Below are 23,012 nucleotides of genomic sequence, written 5' to 3'. Positions count from 1 at the left end.
ATTGCATAATAACAAGTCTCGTAGCCCACAAATAAATCTAATAATTCAGCTAAGAATAACAACTTACTCAATAGCATTTTTACAGGCAGTTTTGTGCTTGTACAAGAGTTTGTCAAGTCTAGTGCATCACTATTTGACTATACAGGGCCTTCCTTTAAAGTTAGAAGGTAAGTTGCCAAAGTAGGTGGGGATTATTGTTTGTGGGACCTTCCCAAAAGGGGTTACAGAGTTTTTACAGGGTAAAGTAGCCGGGCATAAAGTAAAAGATGCCAGGAAATCACCCAGTTCCTGGCTGATAAGGAACTTCCAGGCTCTATAACGTGTACAATTTCAAATTAGCACAGCTATGAACTCTTCTGTTCACTTTTCATGAAATTTTCTCACTTAAAATAATCTGTCAATGACCATGATTTTTTTTCGCAGAAAGAAACATGAGCTTAAATAAACAGCTATGTTGACAGATGGGCAGAGAATTTTCCTCTGATCCAAAAGGTCAATTTGTATATGGCACACTTATTCTATGCTTGTCTCATATATATAAAACTCCTCAATATGAGCGCTCAAACAAACTCAAAAGTTACTTTCAAAGGCGGTCCATATATTAAATTGTTACAAAATAAACTATCCACATTTGACAGAGATCTGCATCTCAATGTATTGCAACTTTGAAATTTATTACATATTTAAATTAGTCATTGTTATTGTAAGCAATCTCTATTATTTAAATTAGTCATTGTTATTATAATCAATCTCTATTATTTAAATTAATCATTGTATTGTAAACAAACTCTATTATTTAAATTAGTCATTGTAAGCAATCTCAATTATTCAAATTAGTAATTGTTATTTTAAGCAATCTCTATTATTTAAATTAGTCATTGTTATTGTAAGCAATCTCTATTATTTAAATTAGTCATTGTAAGCAGTCTCTATTATTTAAATTAGTCATTGTAAGAAGTGTATTATTTAAATTAGTCATTGCTATTGTAAGCAATCCATATTGTTTAAACTAGTCATTGTAAGCAATCTATATTATTTAAATTAGTCATTGTAAGCAGTCTCTATTATTTAAATTAGTCATTGTAAGCAATCCCTATTATTTAAATTAGTCATTGTTATTGTAAGCAATCCATATTGTTTAAACTAGTCATTGTAAGCAATCTATATTATTTAAATTAGTCATTGTAAGTAATCTATATTATTTAAATTAGTCATTGTAAGCAGTCTCTATTATTTAAATTAGTCATTGTAAGCAATCTCTATTATTTAAATTAGTCATTGTAAGAAGTGTATTATTTAAATTAGTCATTGTAAGAAGTGTATTATTTAAATTAGTCATTGTTATTGTAAGCAATCTATATTGTTTAAACTAGTCATTGTAAGAAACCTCTATTATTTAAATTAGTCATTGTAAGCAGTCTATTATTTAAATTAGTCATTGTTATTGTAAGCAATCTCTATTATTTAAGTCATTGTAAGCAATCTCTATTATTTAAATTAGCCACTGTTATTGTAAGCAATCAAAATCTGAGTTTATGCAGTGAAGTTGAGGCGCTTATGAATCAGATATGGTTTTGCTGCTTTTTTTTTTTTTAATTGAATGTGGGAAGGGGGTCTGGGGGTCCTCCTCCAGCAGGGTCTCAAAGGGTAGCATGCATGATCAGTGTGTCCAAGGGGTCCAAGGCCCCCATCCAAAAATTCATTTCTGACTTTGAGAGCATACAGCACTGCTCCTGGTGGCCTTTATTATCATAATATTTTGCAAAGATGATACTTCATTCCAACAGAAAAACTCATCTTAAAAATAATAAAATTACAAAACTTAAAAAAAAAATACTTGAAATATTTTACAATGTTCAGTGTCATATAAACTTATTCTTCATTAATAATTTCGTGCTTAAGATTTTTTATTTTATGTCAGTGTTCATGCAGTAAATTAGCCATAGTAATTGTTGTTGTTGTTGTTGTTGTTCTAGGGTTTAACGCCATTTTTCAGCACAGGATAGGCTATACATGGTGGCTAGTATAACTAGTGGAGGAAGAACCCTGGAAAACCCAGGGAAGAACCACCGACCCACCAGAAGCTACTGGCAGGCTTTCCCATGTACCCACCCTAGCCGAACCTTGAACCAACACAGACAGAAGTGAGATGGCAGTGATCTGGAATAGTGAGCGCTTTAGACCACTTGGCCACTCGGAGCCCCTCATTGTAATCTGTTAATTTGTAAATTTGAATTTATAGTATTGGTTCTAATTAGTAGTGTCCATTAACAATTTTCTTCCATATGAGAATGCAAACTAACTTTTACAGTCTGTTAGTTTTACCTGCCTTGCCAACCACTACATTTATATATTAATAGTCAGATAAAATGCGCATCCTATGAATGAGCAATTTATAAGCACAAACCTTGAGGGTAAAGATTTTGATGTAAAAGAGACCTAAATTTTTGCACAATCTTAGAAAATTGGTGGTAAAGAACAAGTTTCCGTAACACAAGGAAGAACTTACAAAATGTTCTGCATTTATGAATCAACATATTGCAGAATACTTAAGTCAAACAAACATGGATAACCATGACTCTGTAACCAGTACACTGACAGAAATGGTATTAGACATCATAATATCATGGTTAAGTTCAATGGACATTCTGGTCTAATGCCCATCACTGAGCTGACTGGCATTATACAACATAAAATTCAAATGAGCATGACTTAATTATTTTCAACTAATTTTCATTAGATGATCTGTTATGTCTTTAGTATTCATAGTAATTCATACTAGGGTACTTGTTAAATTAAACAAATTTGATTTTGTATGATGTTGTATGCTAATAAAATTGGCATTTTATCGCTGCGCTGGCAAAAGTTCATTTTGCACCGAACTCATCTGGATATGCATCAACAGTTTGCCAATTTTAAATTTGTTTCTATCTTTTAGATTCCTTGACCACATTTGCAACAAATGTCCATCACTGTAACAACCATGCTTATCTGTTCGATCTGCTGTTGAATCAAGCATTCAAATCAGTAGAAAGATGCATGATGTTGTTTGAGACCTGGACCTGTTTTCACAAAACTGTTCAACATGAGTACTTCCTCAAACTCAAATTACACTTTGTGTCACGTTTTATACTAGCAAAATTAAAATAAACTATGATATGCTTTGGTCATTCTATAACAAGAGATACTGGCCTAGATAAATATGATGGTATGGTCTGGGTCAAGTTCTGATATGATAGGACTACCCAGGGTCCATGTTAGCTGTTGATTCGATCAAAATAGTCATCCCAGTGACTGTCAGTTTGCCCATCTACACAGAAAGCACACCTGGCTTTGCTTTTTCTTGAGCTGTCTTTACTTCCACCAATTTTTTTTGCCACTTAGTGATTTAGTACTGTGAGTACAAGATCAACTCTCATTTATCTATTAAAGACGTGTCCCAATTAATTGGACTTAGATATCTCATGTATTTCAACTGTTTTATGTATTATATGCTAATTACATTTTTTAGTTTGTGTGTACAACCCAAGTTTAGGGATTTCATGAATATGGACAATTAGTTGCTTGATTCAACAAATTACTGAAATTAAAATGAAACCAAAACAAAATTATATTATTGAAATGATGTTAACCTGATGCTATAAATACCACCCGAAAAATTATGTCCATGTACCATTGTTTACTTATGGTGTAAAACAAAATTGTTACATGTAATGGATTTTCTGTATTCTACAACCATCTTTGCTGCTGCTGAAAACTTCTTTCTGATATTTCATCTGCAGTTTTGTTCTTCTGCGGTATATTAACTCACCTGTGCTTACATGTGCAATGACTTGCTTTCAAAATCTGATATCATCTACCAAAACCTTACAATATTAATTTATTAAATTCCTTGTTACAAAGGACTTTGACTCTTTCAAAAGAGAGCAATTACTGGACATTTAATGCAGATTTTACACAGATTTTATGTTGTTGAATATTTCAATTTGTACTTGGTTCTGGTTGAAGGTCTAGGTCAAGCTGAATATATATCTACTGTCATATTGCTTTAAACTATTCACTGAACTCTAATAACTCATCAACCCCTTTATGCGTCATAAGGTAGTACCGATACCCTACTTCTGAGCTCTGTAGCGTCAAGGTCATTTAAGATACACCAAGGTGGGTGGTATTAAAGAAAAGTAGACAGATGTAGCTCTAAAATGATACCAGATAATCTGTACTTTCTACAAACATTACAAAATACATACGGAATAACATATTTTGAGACCTGGCTTTTTTGCACCCAAATTTCACCCATTGTCAGAACTGGATTGTGTGTTTGGATTTTAGACTTTTTGGCCAGAGATCCAAGGCAGAACAGTCTGAACTGCACACAGACAGGTGAACTTTTGCAAAAAGTAGGATAAGTTGGGGATTTGGAGTAAAAAGTAGCCACGACACCAAACTGATTGCCCAATAAGCAAAAAAAGAAGTACTCCAATTTTTACCTTTCTGCACATGCATGGGCAAAATAGCCAATAAAAAATGATGTTTCTAATACACCTAGGCCTCAGGGTAAACAAAAATCTCTTGAATGCAGATGCATTTGGATGTATTCAGAAGTAGCCCCCAAAGTGCATTTCCTACTCACATTTCAGGCGAAAATATTAAAAAAATCACCAGGAGGTAATGAGTTATAATATACCAAACAAAAGATCTAGTTCTGTTTTGTACATGTATATCTGAATATCATCATAATCTTCAGTCTGGTTTGTTTTGGATTTATGGATTTTTCTTTCCTATTTGGTCCTTAGGAAAACCCCCCGTTTTATTACATCACCTCTCAGATATAATTAACGTAAGTTTTGTTATTTTAACCACTTTCTGTTTAAAATAGAAGTCTGTACTCATATGTCAAACAGCAGGACAGAAATATATGGCTGACTGGTCAGTTAGTCATAATGCCCAATGAATTAATCATGACTAAGAGTTTAGAATAGAAACCTTATTTTGTCCAGTCACCAAATTATCAAATTTACACTGTTGCTAGAATATACTTTCTCCACTTTAACATCCATGATAAACAACAACCAGCTGAATGTATTGTATACAATGCATGACAAACTAAATGGGTATACCCTCCTATAGTACAAGTCATATGGGTCATGTATGTGCATTTATTCATTTTAAATTAAATATAAATTGTTCTTTTAAAATTAAACACTAATTTTTTAAAACCAAAGTCTATTCAATCCTGATTACTGAATGTTCTGCACCTTAACTGTCACCAAGAAACTTCCAGATGAAAATGATCCATCGCTATGGACTTCTACAATTGTGGCTCTGTATTAAACTTGGGTCAAAATAAGAGAGTGTTGAGTGGAATTGTCAATATCGAGGGTAGTACAAATCTGTTGATCAATATGCATAGCTTCCTTTGTGACATGACAGCATGCGACATTCGATCCACATCGTACTGGATCACACCTTTAGGTCTATTTCAACCAAAAATGTCTTTGTACTTTAACATGGATTTTGCTATTTGCATTTCTCAGGGCATCTAAATAATGACCTTCAACATGGAATATGGATGTATAAAAATCCAAATGAAGCAAATACCTGCCACTTAAACATATGTAGAATCAAATCCTAAAAAATGACAACCATTACTGAATAGTTGGTGTTGAATGCCTAAATAACCCGTGTGACTTGTACAGTACTAAAACTCTTTCCAATTAAATGAGAGGAAACAACAACAAAACTCTAAGTGTAAATGGCACTTAAATTATCAATAAGACACTATAAGGCAGACAACTAGCGTGGAGGTGGAATGTCTATTTTACAGTAATACAAGGTATGAGTGGCCAAACTTGCCGATGGTACAAGAAAATTAGCATATTGGTCAGATTTCAAACCTAGTCCTACAATGTAAGATATAGCACATGTTTCTGTTTTTGTGCTACGTTTTACTACCCAAATAATGGCCTTGCATAATGTGTTCCGATGTCGGTTTGACATCGGATTGAATAGTCCAAGTTCAGGAATATCTCACACACTTGGCAGCCTGTACTGACACTCTTACACTAATTTATGTGCAATTAATATACTTATTGTGTTGTCTTTTTCCTAGCGGAATGAAAATACGACACTAGCAAATGGACACATTTTCATGTTCCACTGACATACATTTGAATTTGCTGCAATGCGACTGTAGTCGAGGTATGCCGAAGTATGTTTAAATAGGTTCATGTAGGGGATATATTTCTTGAAGGAAATGAAACGTTGCTTACAGTTCCAACAGGCTCAATGGGAATAATGCAGAACTAGCCCCAGGAGAGCTCGCCCTGGGATAACTCATCCAGGAGTCGGGGGAAGTTGCCCCATGGTGGTCAGAGAAGTCGCCCCACTGTGCCTGGACAAGTTGCCCCAAGGATCATATATACTAATTCTGAAATGTTGCCATATGGTTGTTAAGGCTTTATATATTGTTGTTTTTCTTCAACTGAATAACTTATTAAATCAATAAAATTTGCAACTTTTCAATTTGATCAACTCCACTTCTGTACTTAAAGAAAAAGAAGTGTTATCTGTCCCTTTTGCTTCACTCTTCAAATCATTAGATGCATTTTATTTGGAATAATAGAGTGGGTGTAAGCATGATGTGACGTATGCAGTTTTACATATGTAAGGGTTCCAACCTAATAACCAAGGTCATCCTGAGAAGACTTTATGGCATGGACCTCTATAACCCGAAATCGACTGAACTGGTGCTGACCGTCAATAAGCCAAAAGGTTATAGTATCATCTCTCTAACTCAACAATTTAATCGGATTTTTCATTGAGATTTGCGAACCATTGACGAATGATACTTGAACTCGATAAAAGCCTCACTGATGCCTACTCAGGAAATGCATTTGCTACATCATGGCTAATGCGCAGAATTCAGATGGTTTCTGAAAGCTCACATTTAGTACTACGCCCATCATTTAGTTTATTTCTTTTTTGTCAGTGTTCATAATTTTATTATTTCTCTATAAAAAAACACTATTTAAAGTTGAATGAAAAGTTTTTAAAATATTTTGCTACTAAATCGCCGATGCAAAATAAACAGGATTACATTATTTTATTATATATAACAACACCGTGATCATGCGTACTAATGGGAGTTTGTTACCTTAAATGCATATTTGAACAGCTAGACGTATCTGAGACATAACGAGAAGATCATCTTTAAAATCAAATTTATTTGTCACATTTGAATCCATTACTAAACTGAATAATATTTCACATGGTCCAAATCAGCTTGGAAGTTTGGCAAATCTGCCAGAAATCTGGGCCAAATCAGTAATTTGTAATGAATCAGTCTGGTCCGAGTTCGAGAGTAATTACCACATTAATGAATAATGTTAGTATAATAGATTTATCAATCAAGAAAGTTAACAGCAACATTTGTTTAACAAAATTTCTCCTGGTGTTTTGGTGTGTGTTGCTATAAAGAAATCTAACGAGTTTATATGAAAACACAGACTTTCAATTATAAGTGATTTATTTTTCTATTATCAACATTACACAAACAAGATGAATGCAGAATGGGAAGGAGGGGTTTATTATACGAGTGGAAAATAGTCTTGAACGTATGTGTCGAAGAAAAATGCATATTCATCTGATGCAGTTACATACAAAATCAGAGGTGCATAATAAATTGATGTTGGAAACATTGAATGAAAAAGCATAAACATGTCTTTAATGTTATTTCATTTGGTAGATAATTTCTTACTTTTCAATGATGAAGAAAATAAAAAGAGTAAAACAATTAAGGATTGTTCCAGTATCCAAGTTAATTTAATTTTACAATATAAATATCACAGTTCAGCAACAATGTAAGAAATTCAAAATAAATACTTTTTGCTACCAATACTGAAACAGTTTGCCGTATAACTGTCAGTGATAAGCACTGATGGAAAACAACGGGCTGCAATATTTCAAATACTATTCAATGAAAAAGTAAAGTATTCGGATATGTGCTAAACATATTCAATCAAGGAAAAGGTATTCAACGATCTATTTGACAATCTGAACCCTTTACAAAAATGACTGTGACTACTTAATAGTACATTTGATAAAATAATTACAAAAATTTTAACATCAATGATTTTAAATAAGCTGCGCACAGCACTTACATAGAATTTTGTCCAAATGGGTAAAGAACAACAATGTTTATATCAGAGTTAAAAACAATGACAACTCATGCCTTTTGTATTTTTAAACAAGTGTTTCTGTTGTTTTAGTAGATATCCGATGAAAAGTTGGACCTCAGCAAATTTGACAATGATTTTGAAATCACTGCATATATCTATGAACTCACCTAAATTTACCAAATGACCAAAGAGGAATATACACTTTGCCATGATGACATTTGCACCATTACGTTAGAAACATAATAAAACAATTAGGATACTGGTGCAGCATATAATCTAGATCATTTATTCAACAATGTACTGACACTTACTTCTTCGTTTTTGAACGTATCCCACAAGTGAAATATTCTTTTTTTCTTTTGTTTTCCTTGTCTGACTTTGTTTCAGTTTCTTTTCTAAGACCATCTGGAGTTGCATAGGTATGAAGTTTGCTTCCTTGTACAGGAGAGTCAATACCAGATAATAAAATACATCATTTGTGTATTCAAATAATGCAGCAACCACCATGTGGCAACATCTTTTTTGCTAACAGTATTGTTCTAAGATACACATTTCTATCTTTTAAATAATTTATTTATTTCAAAGATAAACATTAAATAGGTTTTCTGCATGACAAGTTTTGGGGTGACTTCTCCAACCATTTGTGGCAACTTCTCCAAACACTCTGGTATGACTTCTCCAGACACTATCTGGAGAAGTCACCCCAGAGTGTTTGGAGAATAGGTTGGGGTGAGTTCTCAATGAGTTAAGTTCTCCATGGGGTGAGTTCTCCATATACCAGTGAATGGAATACTGTCCTCTCATTGATTAAAAGAAAATGACGTCCTGTATTTATTTATAACTTATTTTCAGTTGGCCAATGAGAAGGTAGTATTCCATTCAGGGTGTTGTTTTTGCATATTAAGAGGGCACGATCTGGGTCATGTCAAGTGGTACCATGGGAAAATGATTTGGCATTCCTTAAAGGTATGATATTAAGTCAAACTTCTGATTGGGATACACAGTCGAATGCCTGAGCCAAATATCGGTACCATATTTATTAAGCTACGCAAAGTGTAGCTTGAAATATCAGCATTTATTCTTAAATAGGTCGCGCAAGCAAGGAGAGAAGTGTCCTCCTTTATAGTTATTATATAGTACATGTATAAACAGGTCAATTGTGAGCAACGATACCAGCCCCTGTGGTTGCCAGTTGTGTGTGATATTCCTGAAAAATTTACTTTCGTTACACACCGCTCCGGTGGCCTAGTGGTTAGAGTGTCCGCCTCGGATGCGGGAAAGTCGTGGGTTCGATCCCTGGCCGAGTCATACCAAAGACTTATAAAAATTGTACTAACAGCTGCCTCGCTTGGCTCTCAGCATAAGAGGTTAGTGTTAGGACTGGTTGGCCTGGTGTCAGGATAATGTGACTGGGTGGGACATCATGCTACATGTCTGTGGCATGATGCCCCAGTGCTGGACATCACTGTAAACTGTCACACTGTAGACATCGTAGCGCTATGACTGAAAAACTGTTCAAGCTTCGTTAAAAATCCATATCACACACACACACACACACACACACACACACACACACACACACACACACTTTCGTTACACTGTTAGTCGACATCAAAACACGCTACACAGCGCCGTTAGTAAGGCCGTAAGACCAATCACCCCCAGAACAAAAATATCGGGTTATGTGTCTTACGTTGTAGGACTAATTTCGAACCACGCAAATTAGGAGAGTGGGTGTTAATATTTTCCCTTTTCGAACTTACGGAAACGAAAGTGTTCTTTGTGTTTAAAAAAAATGGCCTTGAGTTTACCTGCTACATTTAATATTTAATTATAAAATATAATTTCGCGGCACTTCCAATGCAATATTAAACACACTTCTGACTATTACACAACGCACTCCGTATGCTAATTCACGAACCCCAACCACACTACACAAGCACTTCCACGGTTAAGAGGCAATCTCACACTATAATATCTGTGTTATTATAACCAAGATTGACTGATATTCTTTAAACATCAAGCATTCTCTGCATAAAATATCGTCAAAGTAACTTAAGAGAAACAAAATTACCGACCCTGCCGATTTGACAGACGAGACAGCCATACCGGAAACTAAGGGACATCATTCTAAACAGAAAGAATTACTGTTTGGATACCTGGACGTAATTGTATAGCCCTATCGGAAACTAAGGGACATTATTCTAAGCTAAAAGAATTACTGTTTGCCTACCTGAACGTATTTATTGCTAACTGTGGGAGAGACTTCTTAATCACGTCCATTTCTGAGTAAATGTCACAGACACTTGATACGGTAGGGGTAGGGAAAACAAATGTACATTGGCCAGTTAATTAGCGAGTGTACACATTGTTTCCACCTTAATCAAAGGCATGTTGTAAACGTGTGTCAGTTAAATTTGTGAGAATGAATAAGAATAAACCAAACACATAGTTTAATATTAAAGTGAATCCAGCATATAACCTGCATCCAAGAGGAAAACCTTGCGGTTTTGAAGAGAGTCGAGAGATTTTTTTTTTATATATATATAGAGGAAATGCTATTGGGATAGACAAATCCATTTCATTCAGTTTAACAACAAAATACTCGTCAGATCGATGCATAACATTTCTTTTTTTCTTCTTCTTTTTATAGATAAGCTCTTGAGCTTGTTTATGCTGTTGACACTGATGATGATAATGAGTATCTATCACGAATTGCTGAATTTAAAAACGTCCTTTTTCTTTCTTTTTAATTCCCGGCCCCTATATAGCTGCTTACGTCTATTTGTATTTTAAATGTGTATTCCTTCAACTACTTAAGCTGTTATCTCACAACCCGACGGAAATCGCCAAGCGATGAACTTTCTATTGGAGTATTTAAGTTCTTGTAATTTACATAGATGATAGAGGGGCAAACATAATATCTTTCAATGTTTACTGTTGAGTATATAGACACGCCCCATCCCACCCCCTTCAGATATAATCACTATCAGTATCACAACAACTTTAACCATCGTCATCTTCGTTTCCTCCATTAATAAAGATAAAATACCCTCACCCACCCACACCGCGGACATCCATGCTTGGGACCACAAACATTCATATCCTTGCTTATAATTTACCTACAAATCATAAATGTACTATATAGAAAAAGTCACGAATCCGTAGAGAGTTTTTTTTTTTTTATTTACTTAACCAAGCTAAAAGTTGTAATACTATGTGACATTTAAGAAAAGCAACCCCCTCTTTAAAAAAAAAAAAAACCAACAAATATATTGGATAATCAGACAGTAACAGGCATTTATAAATGTATATATATATGTACATACATACATACATACATACATACATACATACATGGATATGATGTTTTATTACATGATTTTGAGTCTCAATTCATTAATTTAACTGCAGAAATGTAAGTCAGCTGTTTCTTTCTGAAAAGATAAAGTTGATTTTACACTGGAACTTGAGTCTAATATCATGCCCATGCTTTCATAATTATACGTTTTGTATATGCATCATTATATTTATTGGTCTATTGTTTATTTACCAGAATTAAAGAATTTAATTTCAATTTATCTTGGTATTTTTGTTGCCATTTTCACACTAACCCAAGGAGAGCCCTGGTATATTCCTCTCCTTCCCTAGATTGTTTAGTGACCATTGACATAATCTGTGCCCCATTGGTAAATAGCAAAAGTTTTTTTTAAAAATGAAGAAAAAAAGTAACATCTGGTTGGCTGATGTAAATAATTGCTTTATTTTTTGCATTAGTTTTCAGAAGGAAATTATTGATTTATCTGAGAATTTTTTTATGACTGTGTTAACTGCCATTCCATATCAAGAATCGAGTTTTAGTGTTTTGGAACTTCCACTGGAACAATTCAGGACATCAAAATTTACACAGCATTTGTTCCTAAAAGTCTGTAAATGTTTTGTAAATATTAATTATTTTTGTGCATAACAATGTCCTTGTGATATAGAACTTTTCAGTGACCAGCAGGTGAAAGGCATATATATTTTAAATGCGGCTGTATAGGTTTTTTCATAACTACAGTTATTAGATTGCAATTAGACCCTAAAGAAAGTACACTGCTGTGATATCTCATAACAAAGTACATATTAATAATATATCTTTCTTAATATGACATTTTACATAATTAAGTTGAATTACTTTGCAGACTGGTAAATAGCAGCAGTACAAGAGTATTGTCCTATCTCACAATCCCACAGCGTTGTCTCAGTCAATTCCACAGTATTGTCTCAGTCAATCCCACGGCATTGTCTCAGTCAATTCCATAGCATTGTCTCAGTCAATTCCATAGCATTGTCTCAGTCAATTCCACAATTAGGGTAAGTTTATTCTTGTATTGATCACTATTATACTTATTTCATTTCGGATGTTAGTTCAGGGAAACAAAGATTGCAAGCACGTCATCCATAAATGATATTTTCTGTTCATTAATTCATCTAATAACATTATTGTAAATTAACTATGTTATTCTAGTTGTATTGAATAGTGGAGGACTTACAGAAAACAGTAATTAAGTTAACAAGAAATATTTATAGTCTGAGTTCCAGTGGTAAATTTGATCTATCTTATTGTTTCTCTTCCATTATATTTACTATTGTCATATATCCTTCACCATTTCATATATGGCTATTGCATGATAGACCTACATTTAGAATACTTGCTGATTATATTCTGTAATTGTAATAAATTTGCATTTTATGTCAGCATTCAACTTAGTTATTGACTTCCCAACCCCCTTCAGGGTTGAAGTATAATGGGGGGTGTAAGACTTTGATTGCCTTAAAAGCTGCTGAATGATATTGATGTCCTTCAAAGCTGATGGTTTTGATGGTGCTTAACAGATATTATGAACTTCTGAGAGAGTGACAGGTGTAAGGTAAAGTTGTTTGCATCTGCAGTCTGCACAATGGAGAGAATGTTGGTACACCTTTATGTTACTTTCATGTACTGTGGCTGAAATTTCCTTGGACATAGTACTTGTGGAAATTGTACCTGATCTAAGTAAACAACTAACCAATATGACTGCTCCCATGTGCTAGAAAAATCAGCTTGAATTACCGGTAGTCAAAAGTACACTATCTTTAGCAGTTATTAAGATAGGGAAAATTAATTTTGCCAGACTAGACAATACCAGCTTTTGAAAGTGCAATGAATGAATTACCAAATATATAAAAAAATTTAAATGTTTTTGCCTCTTTTTTTTCTTACAATTTACTGCTGAAGTCGCAGTGAAAATGACCATTATCTTTTTTATTGATGCACATCAGATGTAACAGCAAGCTGAATACTGTATAATCCATATTACATCAATAAGTCCTTAAAAATCTAATCCTATGCAAGATATGAAACTAAAGAGCATGCTATTTCATTGTGATGCATGCAGTGACCCAGTTTCAATTGCCAAGGCTGGGATTCACTTTTTCAGTTAACCTGCTTATGTATTTTCTTTCTCTTTCAAACCTTAATTTCATTTTACTCTTATACTTCTCATGAGAGGCTGTTTAGAACTTCATCAGTGACTGGAGACCTTGTGAAGATTATAATTTGGGGCAGTGGTACAATATTTATACATTTATCTCTATATCAGATGTTGGAATATCGACTAGCATACATATATGCTTCTGTATTTGCAAGCATTTTACCCTAATTCGATTTCTAAATCTGATCTTTTTGGTTGATTCTCTCAATGACAGTTATGGAACTGAAAGTTAACATAGAAAGCCTAACAGAAACAGCTGTTGCCAAAAATTCAAGTTTTCATTTTGACTTGTGCATGGTAAATTCCATCAATAATGACCACATAGTTCACCAGTGAAGAAGAAAAGAAATTGGTTGAATCATTCAGATCAAAACAATATCATATACATCAGCTGACCTGAAGAAATGGATGGAAGACTGTGTGACTGGGAAAGGAGGTGGGGATCAAATACAAGTAAACCTCATAATAATAAAATTTGTGTCCCTCCAGCAATACAGCAACCCAGATTGTTGCTGTTCTCAGGAGAGGCACCCACTGGGAAAAATCTTATATTTGGAAATTTGAAGTCAGATGTCATATATGAAAGAGTTACTCTTTTGAGACAGTGGCACAACATGGATGCCATTCTCTTTGGGCAGAAGTAAGTCAAATAACTTGGAGCTATGGACCTCATGCCAGCCAGTATGAATTAACATGTAAGTTTGATAGTGTTTACAGCAGTGTTGAGGGAACAGAATCCTTGCTCACACAGCTGAGGAAGATTTAAATGTGGCACAGATACTGCCCCAATACTGAAGGAGTGGATCAAGAGAGGGAGAAGTCAATCTTGCAAGGAGTGGATCAAGAGAGGGAGAAGTCAATCTTGCAAGAGAGCAACTACATTACTCCACAGGGAACACAGCCCATGCAAGACCTTTGGCCAGCTAAGACTGATAAGGTGATTGATGGTGTCCTCATTCTGTTCCTGGAAGTTGAAGGTCTTACTCAGACACAGCTAGCTCTTCCTGTATCTCTTGTACTCTTGGCACTGAATATTGCGTACATGATGATATCAGTCACTCAGGTATAGACGTAGGATATTTTCCCTTTTAAGAGATAGATTTTACAGGCCAGGTATGAGATATGGAAGAGTTTATTCGCAAATGTAGAGGAATTCCTGACATCATTGGTTAGTGTTACAATAACACATCCCATGCAGCTTGTTTGTTTGGACTTTATGAACCATGAACCAGTCAAGGCATGTTATAAGCACATAATAACATGACAGACCATTTCACCCATTATGCTTAAGCTATCCCTACTTGAAATATGATGTCTAGAACAACAGCTGAGGCCATTTTCAATCAAATTGTTATCCACTACGGGTTTCCTATTAGAATCAATTCAGGCCAAAAAGCAAAATTTCAGGAAATTGATTTAAGACATTTGTACATGTAACATTACAGGAATAAAAAAGTCACATAGAGCTTCCTACCACCATATGGGTAAATGGTACTGTGAACATTTCAATAGGACTGTCTTGGATTTGTTAGGGACTCTATACTCATAAGTGTGATTAGAAGAACCATATTCATCGCTTGTTATTTGATTTTTTTTAAAGTTTTATCAGTAATGATGGTAAGAGGATAGCAAAAGAGGTTTTCCTATTCTGTCTATCTCTAATCTTGATGGTTTGAATACCCAAGGAACCAAAATATTGCTAATTCAAGTACAGAGAGTAAACATTTAATTTTCAAGGCGATTGAGGAGGGAGAATGGGGTAGGGAAATAATTTCCGTCCCCTTACAATCTTGTAACAATGTTCCTGCTCTGATTTTTACAAAACAGGAACTAATTATATCTATTCTATTAGTTGAAAAAGTTAATTATCTTGAGGTTAAAGAAAAAATGTATTCTTGTTTGAATGGAAAAAACCCAGACTACTCCCCCCCAATCAAATATTCTGTCCCTTAAGAGGTCAAATATTATTATAGACATAATGATGGGTCTGAAATATGGGTTTGCAGGAGGGGATGATGGTGGTTATCAATCCATCCATATTAAAGGTAATGAGATCCTGCTCTTTGTCTGCATATTTTGAACAAACTGACAAAATACATTTCAAAACTGACATGAATGTTTATGTGGGTACGGTAATATACATTTTGCCTTATTCTGTTTTGAATGTTAAATAAAATGACAGTTTTAATTAGACTAATCAAAGTCTGAAATGATTTCCAATTATATCTACTATTTCACTGCTAACCTTTACTATTATATTACAGTTAGACAATGCTGCAAATTTGGTTACGACAGACTGTAAGCTATTTCCGGAAACTCAGCTCCGGCATGCCTCAGCTCTTTGTTCTGTATAGATCAACATATGATGGTAAGAAATAACTCCAAATGTCATAAATCACCTAGTACTTCTCAAAATAGGTGTCAGTTAAATGTAGAAATGTCACTTATTTTGCGGTAGGGAGAGTGAATATTTTTAAAATGTAAATTTAAGTTTTTTCCCGATATCCATGATATGAAGATACCCTATTTACATGGTCACAGCAAATGTGTACATATTGTTGTGATGAGGTTATTATAGTTTTAAATAAAAAAAAATAATTTGAAATTTGCTTATGCTGAATCTGTCATCAAAATCATGTGAATAAAAAAATATATATATCAAAGAAATGTGACTAGGAACCTGTGGGCAATTAACATCATCTATAATTTTGTCTTAATTGTTTATATCCACCCACCCCTAAAACTTTCTTCTCTGGCCCACTTTTAAACCACTGCATCAACACGCTTGCACAGACAACCTTCAGTGATATCAGAAATATGGGATATTTCATCCTAAATGGTGTAGAAGGATTTTTGTAATATTACACACACACACACACACATACACACACACACAGAAGAATGAAGAGACATAATGACGGATCTTTTCTCGATTAGAAAAAAAACAAACTTTTTTCTCTCATTTGTGCCATGAGGATTAAAGAATAGCTATACATTTGTAGGATAAAAATTAGTGAGGTAAAAAAATGAAGTTGAAGTCTTCTCTACTGTCGGGTTTGTTTATTATCTTATACGTCAAATATTAAATTGCTAAATACAATTAAATTTTGTATTTAGAAATCAATCATATTTTCATAGAAAAAGACGTGGTAGCCATAAAGAACTAAATTTTTCATTAAACATTTTTTAGCTTAATATGACATGACAATTTGCAAGTAAGTCTTACTATTAATGTTATAGAAGACTTTGTAGTTAGTCTGATTTTCTGACATAATCATCGTCCGAGGCCAAGCCAGATTGGTGTAATCTTGGGAAAGCCAATTAGCACCCATTTATTTAAAATTATATAGCCAATATTTTTAAAGTACCTTTAAAACAAAACAAATGTCACACACACATGTGTGCATGCACACACACACACAATTCTTTGATGTTTAAATATTAAAAAATAGTGAAAACTATCAAGTTTTGTCAAATTTAGCAAATAATTTATTTCCCTAGAATACAGAGTGAAAATGTTAACCCTTTACCTCATAGAGCAAAGTTACCCAGTGCAGTGCACTATAAATAGAACAACTGTTACCTATTCGACTCCATGCGCATAGGCCTGCCTGTTAAATGTTAAGTGTAGTGTATGTTACATTTAACAGCAATTTTAACCATTTTACATTTTTGGTACACATCTATTATGTGTGGAAAAATTTAAGAGCAAAGTCTGATTGTTATAGCTGTGTAATTATTTTTCATGCAAGAATTTTTTTATGCGCTTTAAAATCGTGAGAGAACTCGTTCACCATCAAGTCAGTGAAGCCGCGTGACCAACCGTAGCTGCCATTTCTCATACTTGAAATTTACAAGTTTTTTGTCTGTGTCTACATCACTAAGTCATCTGAATTTGATAATTTATAAAAACTAATTGCTGCCTACATCAGTATCAGAGTCATTACCTAAGTTATTCAAGCTTTCATAGTTGTGATTCTAATCGTGAAAACTTTGTAAGTACTGAATGAAATCCGTGACCTCCAATTTGGAGAGTGGAAATTATGACCAAGTTACTTTAAATAGCAGATTTCAACCAGAGCATAAACAGTGACCAAGTGATCTGATGTAATTGTCATTTGCAGAAATGAATGTAGTATCTAATAGGGGGTTTTCCCCAAAGGTGACGCTACGAAAACCTGCTTAAAATGGCTGATGTTTACAGCATGCGTCAATAGGCGCTTCCATGCGAATGGAGTAGAGGCGTCAAAAGGCGCTTCCATGTGAATGGAGTAGAGGCGTCAGAAGACGCTTGCATGAGGTAAAGGATTAAAAGAACTTACAGTAATGTGAATCAAATCCCAAATAGCCTAAAAGTTATATCACATGTCCTAATGAATAAAGTTTTAATTTAATTCCAATGGTGTTTGAAATAAGATCCAGTGCTGAAGGTATCAGTGTGTCTGTAATCTTTAATGTACAAATGTACCAGTAACCTGAAGTATGATGATGTACAGTCTTCCAGCTAATCACAGTGATATAATCCAATATGTCCTTATCTGAATTCTGTATAATTCCAAATTAATGTTTCTGTCCAAAAATATTATTTTAGAGCACTTTGCATTCACAGTGAATAAATAATCTGAATAAATAAATCCATTGAAATGAAATACTAAAACAACGATAAAACTGATTTTGCCTAAAGATGTTAAAGCAAGAATGAGCTATTTCTCAAATAAACAAGATTATATAAATAAAATAGGACACAAACGAAGAGCCTTCATTTAGGACAAAAGTTAATTTTTAGAAGAATCTGTTACCAAAATTATAATAAGGAATTTGGAAACATCATGAAGGCTAGGTATTTTTATGGGTGGAATTCCAATATCCTAGACCCAGACCCAAATAAATATGATTACAACTATTAATAACGAACCTAATATTTAACCCACACTCCTAGGGAAACATTAACTGTGTATTATTTGTTTACAAAATAAAAGCAACATCATTTTCTCTGGCCAGGAACACAGTGAACTTGATTTTGGAGAAGCTTAAGTCCAAAATACAATTATACATGGCTAATAATGATGCAGAAAGAAACAAAAAGAAAAATAAGAAATACATTTTAAATATAACACACACACACATACACACGACTGCATAACACGTAATTGCATTTTTCTTTCCACAGATAGTTTTCTCAGTAAAAGGGAATACTGGCTTCACAAATATAGTGAAAAGAAAACCAAGAAGCGGATGGAATGGCTGTTAGACAACCCTGATGAACTTATTCAAGTCATATTGTCATTTCTAAATACCCGTTTGCAACAGACAAGAAAGGATTATCTCCATATAATTGATTTTGGTTGTGGAACATCATCTGTACTACTTCAGTTACAAAAAGAAATCTACTTTCCCTCCAATCTTTGGTGCCTAGATTATGTAACTAAATGCCTCCAAGACCAAAGGCATCAATTTATACAAACTCATCACAGTTCCAATAAATGTAAGATGTATTTTGTAACAGCTGATGTTACTGCATTGCCTTTCAGGGACAGGATGTTTGATGTAATGATTGACAAGGGAACCATGGATTCAGTCTTGAAAGACAAGAAAAATGGCACAGAACTGGCAATGTATATGCTTAAGGAAGCAATAAGGACTCTTGCGCCAGGTGGTGTAATGCTGCAAGTGACAGACGAAGACCCAGATTGTCGTTTAATATTGCTCGACAAAATTATAATACCACATGATGATTTATCAGTTTCATTTAAGTCACTCTATAATATGTATGGAACTGAATGCTTCATTTTTACCATCACAAAGAAGATTGTATGAAACTTTGAGAGTTGTTGTTGTTGTTGTTGTGGGGTTTAACGCCATTTTTCAGCACGATAGGGCTATACATGGCGGCCAGTATTAATGGTGGAGGAAGAACCCGGAAAACCCCGGAAAGAACCACCGACCCACGAAACTTTGAGAGAGATCGCTTGTTTCATAATGTTTCCTACAGTCATGGAAAACACCACAGAAATGAAAAAACAAAAAATAAAGAGTGGAAAATATAAGCACTGAACAAAATACTGCTATATTTAATCATGTATATTATAAGGTGAGTCCAACCACAAGCAACATAGACCCAGATCTGCCATTGCATTGTGCTGCAGATCTGGGTCTATGAAGTTTGCAGTTGGACTGATCTTGTAATTGAATATACATACATGTTAAGATATAAAAATGTATTTCTTGCAGGCATAATCTTAAGTCTTCATGCAGTACGAAATCATCACTGTTATGTGTATCTATAAACATGTTTAAAGAAAGTGTGATTAATTGCTTGTACAAAATTGAAGGAAAAATACTTTATCAGTAAAATTGTTTTTTGTGTGTTTAAGCGTTCTTTCCATTAAGGATGATGCAGATATAAGAAGTTGTTTGATTCTTTAAAAATGGATGATATTAGGTAAAATTTGCACTCTGCAGAATCATAAACAAGGGAATTCAATTTCACATGTCAAGTTGGAGCATTATCAATTTGCTGAAGAAAAGCAATAAATACATGTATTTCAGACTTGTTGATTCTATTTAAGTGGCTATCAATGCTGTTCTCAAGCTGATAAAGTTAATGCACTTGTAGTTAATCTTGGGAAATTAATGTAAATCATATTTTACAGGTTGCAATCTGATTTTTGTTTCAAAAACTTTTTGTGCCTAATACTGATTCCTGCCAATCTTTTTATTTTATTTATCCACATATCAGAGTCCTTACAGTCAAACCTTCACATAGTATTTGCAGAAACTATAGTCTGTACTTCACTTAGTTATAGCAGAGACCAGTCTAACATTCAGTTAGTAATATCAGAGACTATAGTCTAAACTTCATTTGGTAATAGCATAGACTGTTGTCTAATGTTAGCTTAGTAATAGCAGAGATTATAGTCTAACCTTCCCTTAGTAATAGCAGATATTATAGTCTAACCTTCAGTCAATAATAGTAGAGATTGTAGTCTAACCTTCCCTTAGTAATAGTAGAGATTATAGTCTAACCTTCACTTGGTAATAGCATAGACTGTAGTCTAATGTTAGCTTAGTAATAGTAGAGACTATAGTCTAAACTTCATTTGGTAATAGCATAGACTGTAGTCTAATGTTAGCTTAGTAATAGTAGAGATTATTGTCTAACCTTCCCTTAGTAATAGCAGAGATTATAGTCTAAACTTCGTTTGGTAATAGCATAGACTGTAGTCTAATGTTAGCTTAGTAATAGTAGAGATTATAGTCTAACCTTCCCTTAGTAATAGCAGAGATTATAGTCTAACCTTCAGTCAATAATAGTAGAGATTATAGTCTAACCTTCCCTTAGTAATAGTAGAGATTATAGTCTAACCTTCACTTGGTAATAGCATAGACTGTAGTCTAATATTAGCTTAGTAATAGTAGAGATTATAGTCTTACCTTCCCTTAGTAATAGTAGAGATTATAGTCATTAATAGCAGATACTAAATGCTATCCTAGGATATACATTCCTTCTCTTTATAAGTTAAACTTGAAGTTTTTTCATTTAACAGGAGCTTAAAATATACACTCCCAGATTTTTGGGGACATTATTTTAGACTGAGAAAAACATGCACCAAAGCAAAACTTGGTGGCTTTTTGGATGTTTAAATTATATATGGTACATTGACTAATTTGCCCAGTTTAGTTCTTTGTAATCTTTTTTTGATCTTCTTTGGCAATGGCTAACAGCACAAACAAATCACATGTACAAATAATGCAAAAGATCATACAAAAACAATTTTGTCAAATCTACCATATGTATAAATAAATTAACCTGCAGCAATTAGAATGAGGGATTGCGGCAAGCACCCTGTCTTCTTAGAGCCCTAAGGCAAGCATACTGGAATGCAGTCGGCATGTCATAGGGTGTCTCTGGGTGTGGCACTTCTGATGTCATTGTACTAAATCCCTTTAATGTGATAATGTGCCTTAAAACACCAATTGGTTAGCCACTCAGTCAATCAGTTAATAAGTCAGCCTTCACCACTTCTTGGACTAGAACTTCACAGGGAAGTATTTCTTTGTGTCTGCTTCATCAAATATAAAAAAATAAAAACTTAGATTTAGGAATAATTTTGATACAGTACAAAATTTGATATGAATGGGGAGTTAGAAAGGTTCATTGTGGACTTTGAGACCAGCTCCAATTTAATTCTTGTTCAGGCTTCTTAAAGTTAGACTGCTTCGGTGGCCTAAGTGGTTCGGGTGTCCACCTCAGATGTGGGAGTTTATAGGTTCAAAGCCTGACCAAGTTATACCAGAGACTTTTAAAAATGGTACTAGCAGCTGCCTTGCCTAGTACTCAACATTAAGAGGTTAGTGTTAGGACTGGTCAGCCTGGTGTCATTATAATGTGACTGGGTGGGACATAGTGCTAAATGTCTGTGGCATGATGCCCCAGTGCTGGACATCACTATAAACTGCCACATTGCAGATATAGTAGTGGTATGACTAAAAAAAATTAAAGTTGCGTTAAAAGTCTAAATCACATGCATACACTTCTTAAAGTATAAAATTCTATGTTATAAGGAAAAATGACAAAGAGTAGCCGGTGCTGGAGATATTGGAATGGTGCAAAGTAAATTACTGCCAGTCAAATGAGCAGATAGCTGGTTTTTAAGTAGACTGATTTTGCTCTCTTTTGGAATGGACCTTTTTACTATTTGGCTACTGCTGTCATATTCTGTTAATAACTAAATAGTACTGTAATTATTTGGAGACTAAAGCAAGATCAGTCAAATTTTTAGTGTGCGGCAAAGATAAGTTGATATGGTGTAAACAACAAGTTTATCATCTATTTGGAGTATCTAGACAGTGGCTGACGACAGAAATTTGTTTTACTAAAATGTTGGTCTGGTAATGTCTGCTCAAAAGGAAGCTACATTTGATTGACAGTCTTGAATAAGATGTGGGACTATATTTACAGAAGGATAGGTATCTAAGTCCATTTTGAATCTATGTTTTATTCCATATTTATGTACAGTTGAAGCCACCTGTAACTGCTTTCACACTTGAGATCAACAGAATATCAAGGTACCTATTTTCTAAGTTATTTGTCTGGCTTTTTGTTACCTTTAAAAGAGGTTTCCAAATGTTACATTTTGTTTTTTGACAGAGGGGATATTTGTTTCTCATTATTATTTTGAAATAAAATTGTTTACACAAATTGCAATAATTATGTAAATGCATTATACACATCTTTTAGTTTGAGCTCAAGAGTAATCTGCATTATGATATTAAATGGTATCCGAATTATCGCTAAATTAGCACTGAGACTTTT

At 34.0% G+C, this 23,012-nt stretch overlaps 2 protein-coding genes across 7 annotated transcripts in view; one reads left to right on the top strand and one right to left on the bottom strand.

Moving 5' to 3' along the window:
• LOC149806202 (transmembrane protein 11-B, mitochondrial-like) overlaps positions 1 to 23,012 on the bottom strand; it is a 64,489-nt gene that overhangs the window by 3,688 nt on the left and 37,789 nt on the right. Inside the window, exon 1 of one of the 2 annotated variants that reach the window (XM_089951138.1) lies at positions 10,259 to 10,356. The exons of the other annotated variant lie outside the window; for it this stretch is intronic. Coding sequence (XP_089807264.1) covers positions 10,259 to 10,287 — 29 coding nt within the window. The 5' untranslated portion in view covers positions 10,288 to 10,356. Of the gene's footprint in view, positions 1 to 10,258; positions 10,357 to 23,012 lie in introns of those variants that run through there. 2 annotated transcript variants of the gene reach the window in all.
• On the top strand, positions 10,345 to 20,392 carry LOC149806203 (citrate synthase-lysine N-methyltransferase CSKMT, mitochondrial-like). Of its 5 annotated transcripts, XM_089951134.1 has the most exons (4): positions 10,345 to 10,469; positions 12,365 to 12,536; positions 15,961 to 16,064; positions 18,867 to 20,392. In XM_089951134.1, the coding sequence occupies exons 3-4, from the start codon at positions 15,968 to 15,970 to the stop codon at positions 19,511 to 19,513; spliced, it is 744 nt and encodes a 247-aa protein (XP_089807260.1). In that variant the 5' UTR covers positions 10,345 to 10,469; positions 12,365 to 12,536; positions 15,961 to 15,967; the 3' UTR covers positions 19,514 to 20,392. The 5 variants fall into 5 exon arrangements, with proteins under 5 accessions (XP_089807260.1, XP_089807259.1, XP_089807261.1 ...); XM_089951133.1 differs by lacking the exon at positions 12,365 to 12,536 and having other exon boundaries at positions 10,345 to 10,494; XM_089951135.1 differs by lacking the exon at positions 12,365 to 12,536 and having other exon boundaries at positions 10,346 to 10,469.

The sequence above is a fragment of the Sinohyriopsis cumingii genome, chromosome 2, assembly GCF_028554795.1.
Source record: "Sinohyriopsis cumingii isolate HCF-2022 chromosome 2, ASM2855479v2, whole genome shotgun sequence".
Lineage (NCBI taxonomy): Eukaryota > Metazoa > Mollusca > Bivalvia > Unionida > Unionidae > Sinohyriopsis > Sinohyriopsis cumingii.
The sequence above is the reverse complement of the archived record's forward strand: the minus strand, read 5'-3'. Positions and strand labels throughout refer to the sequence as shown.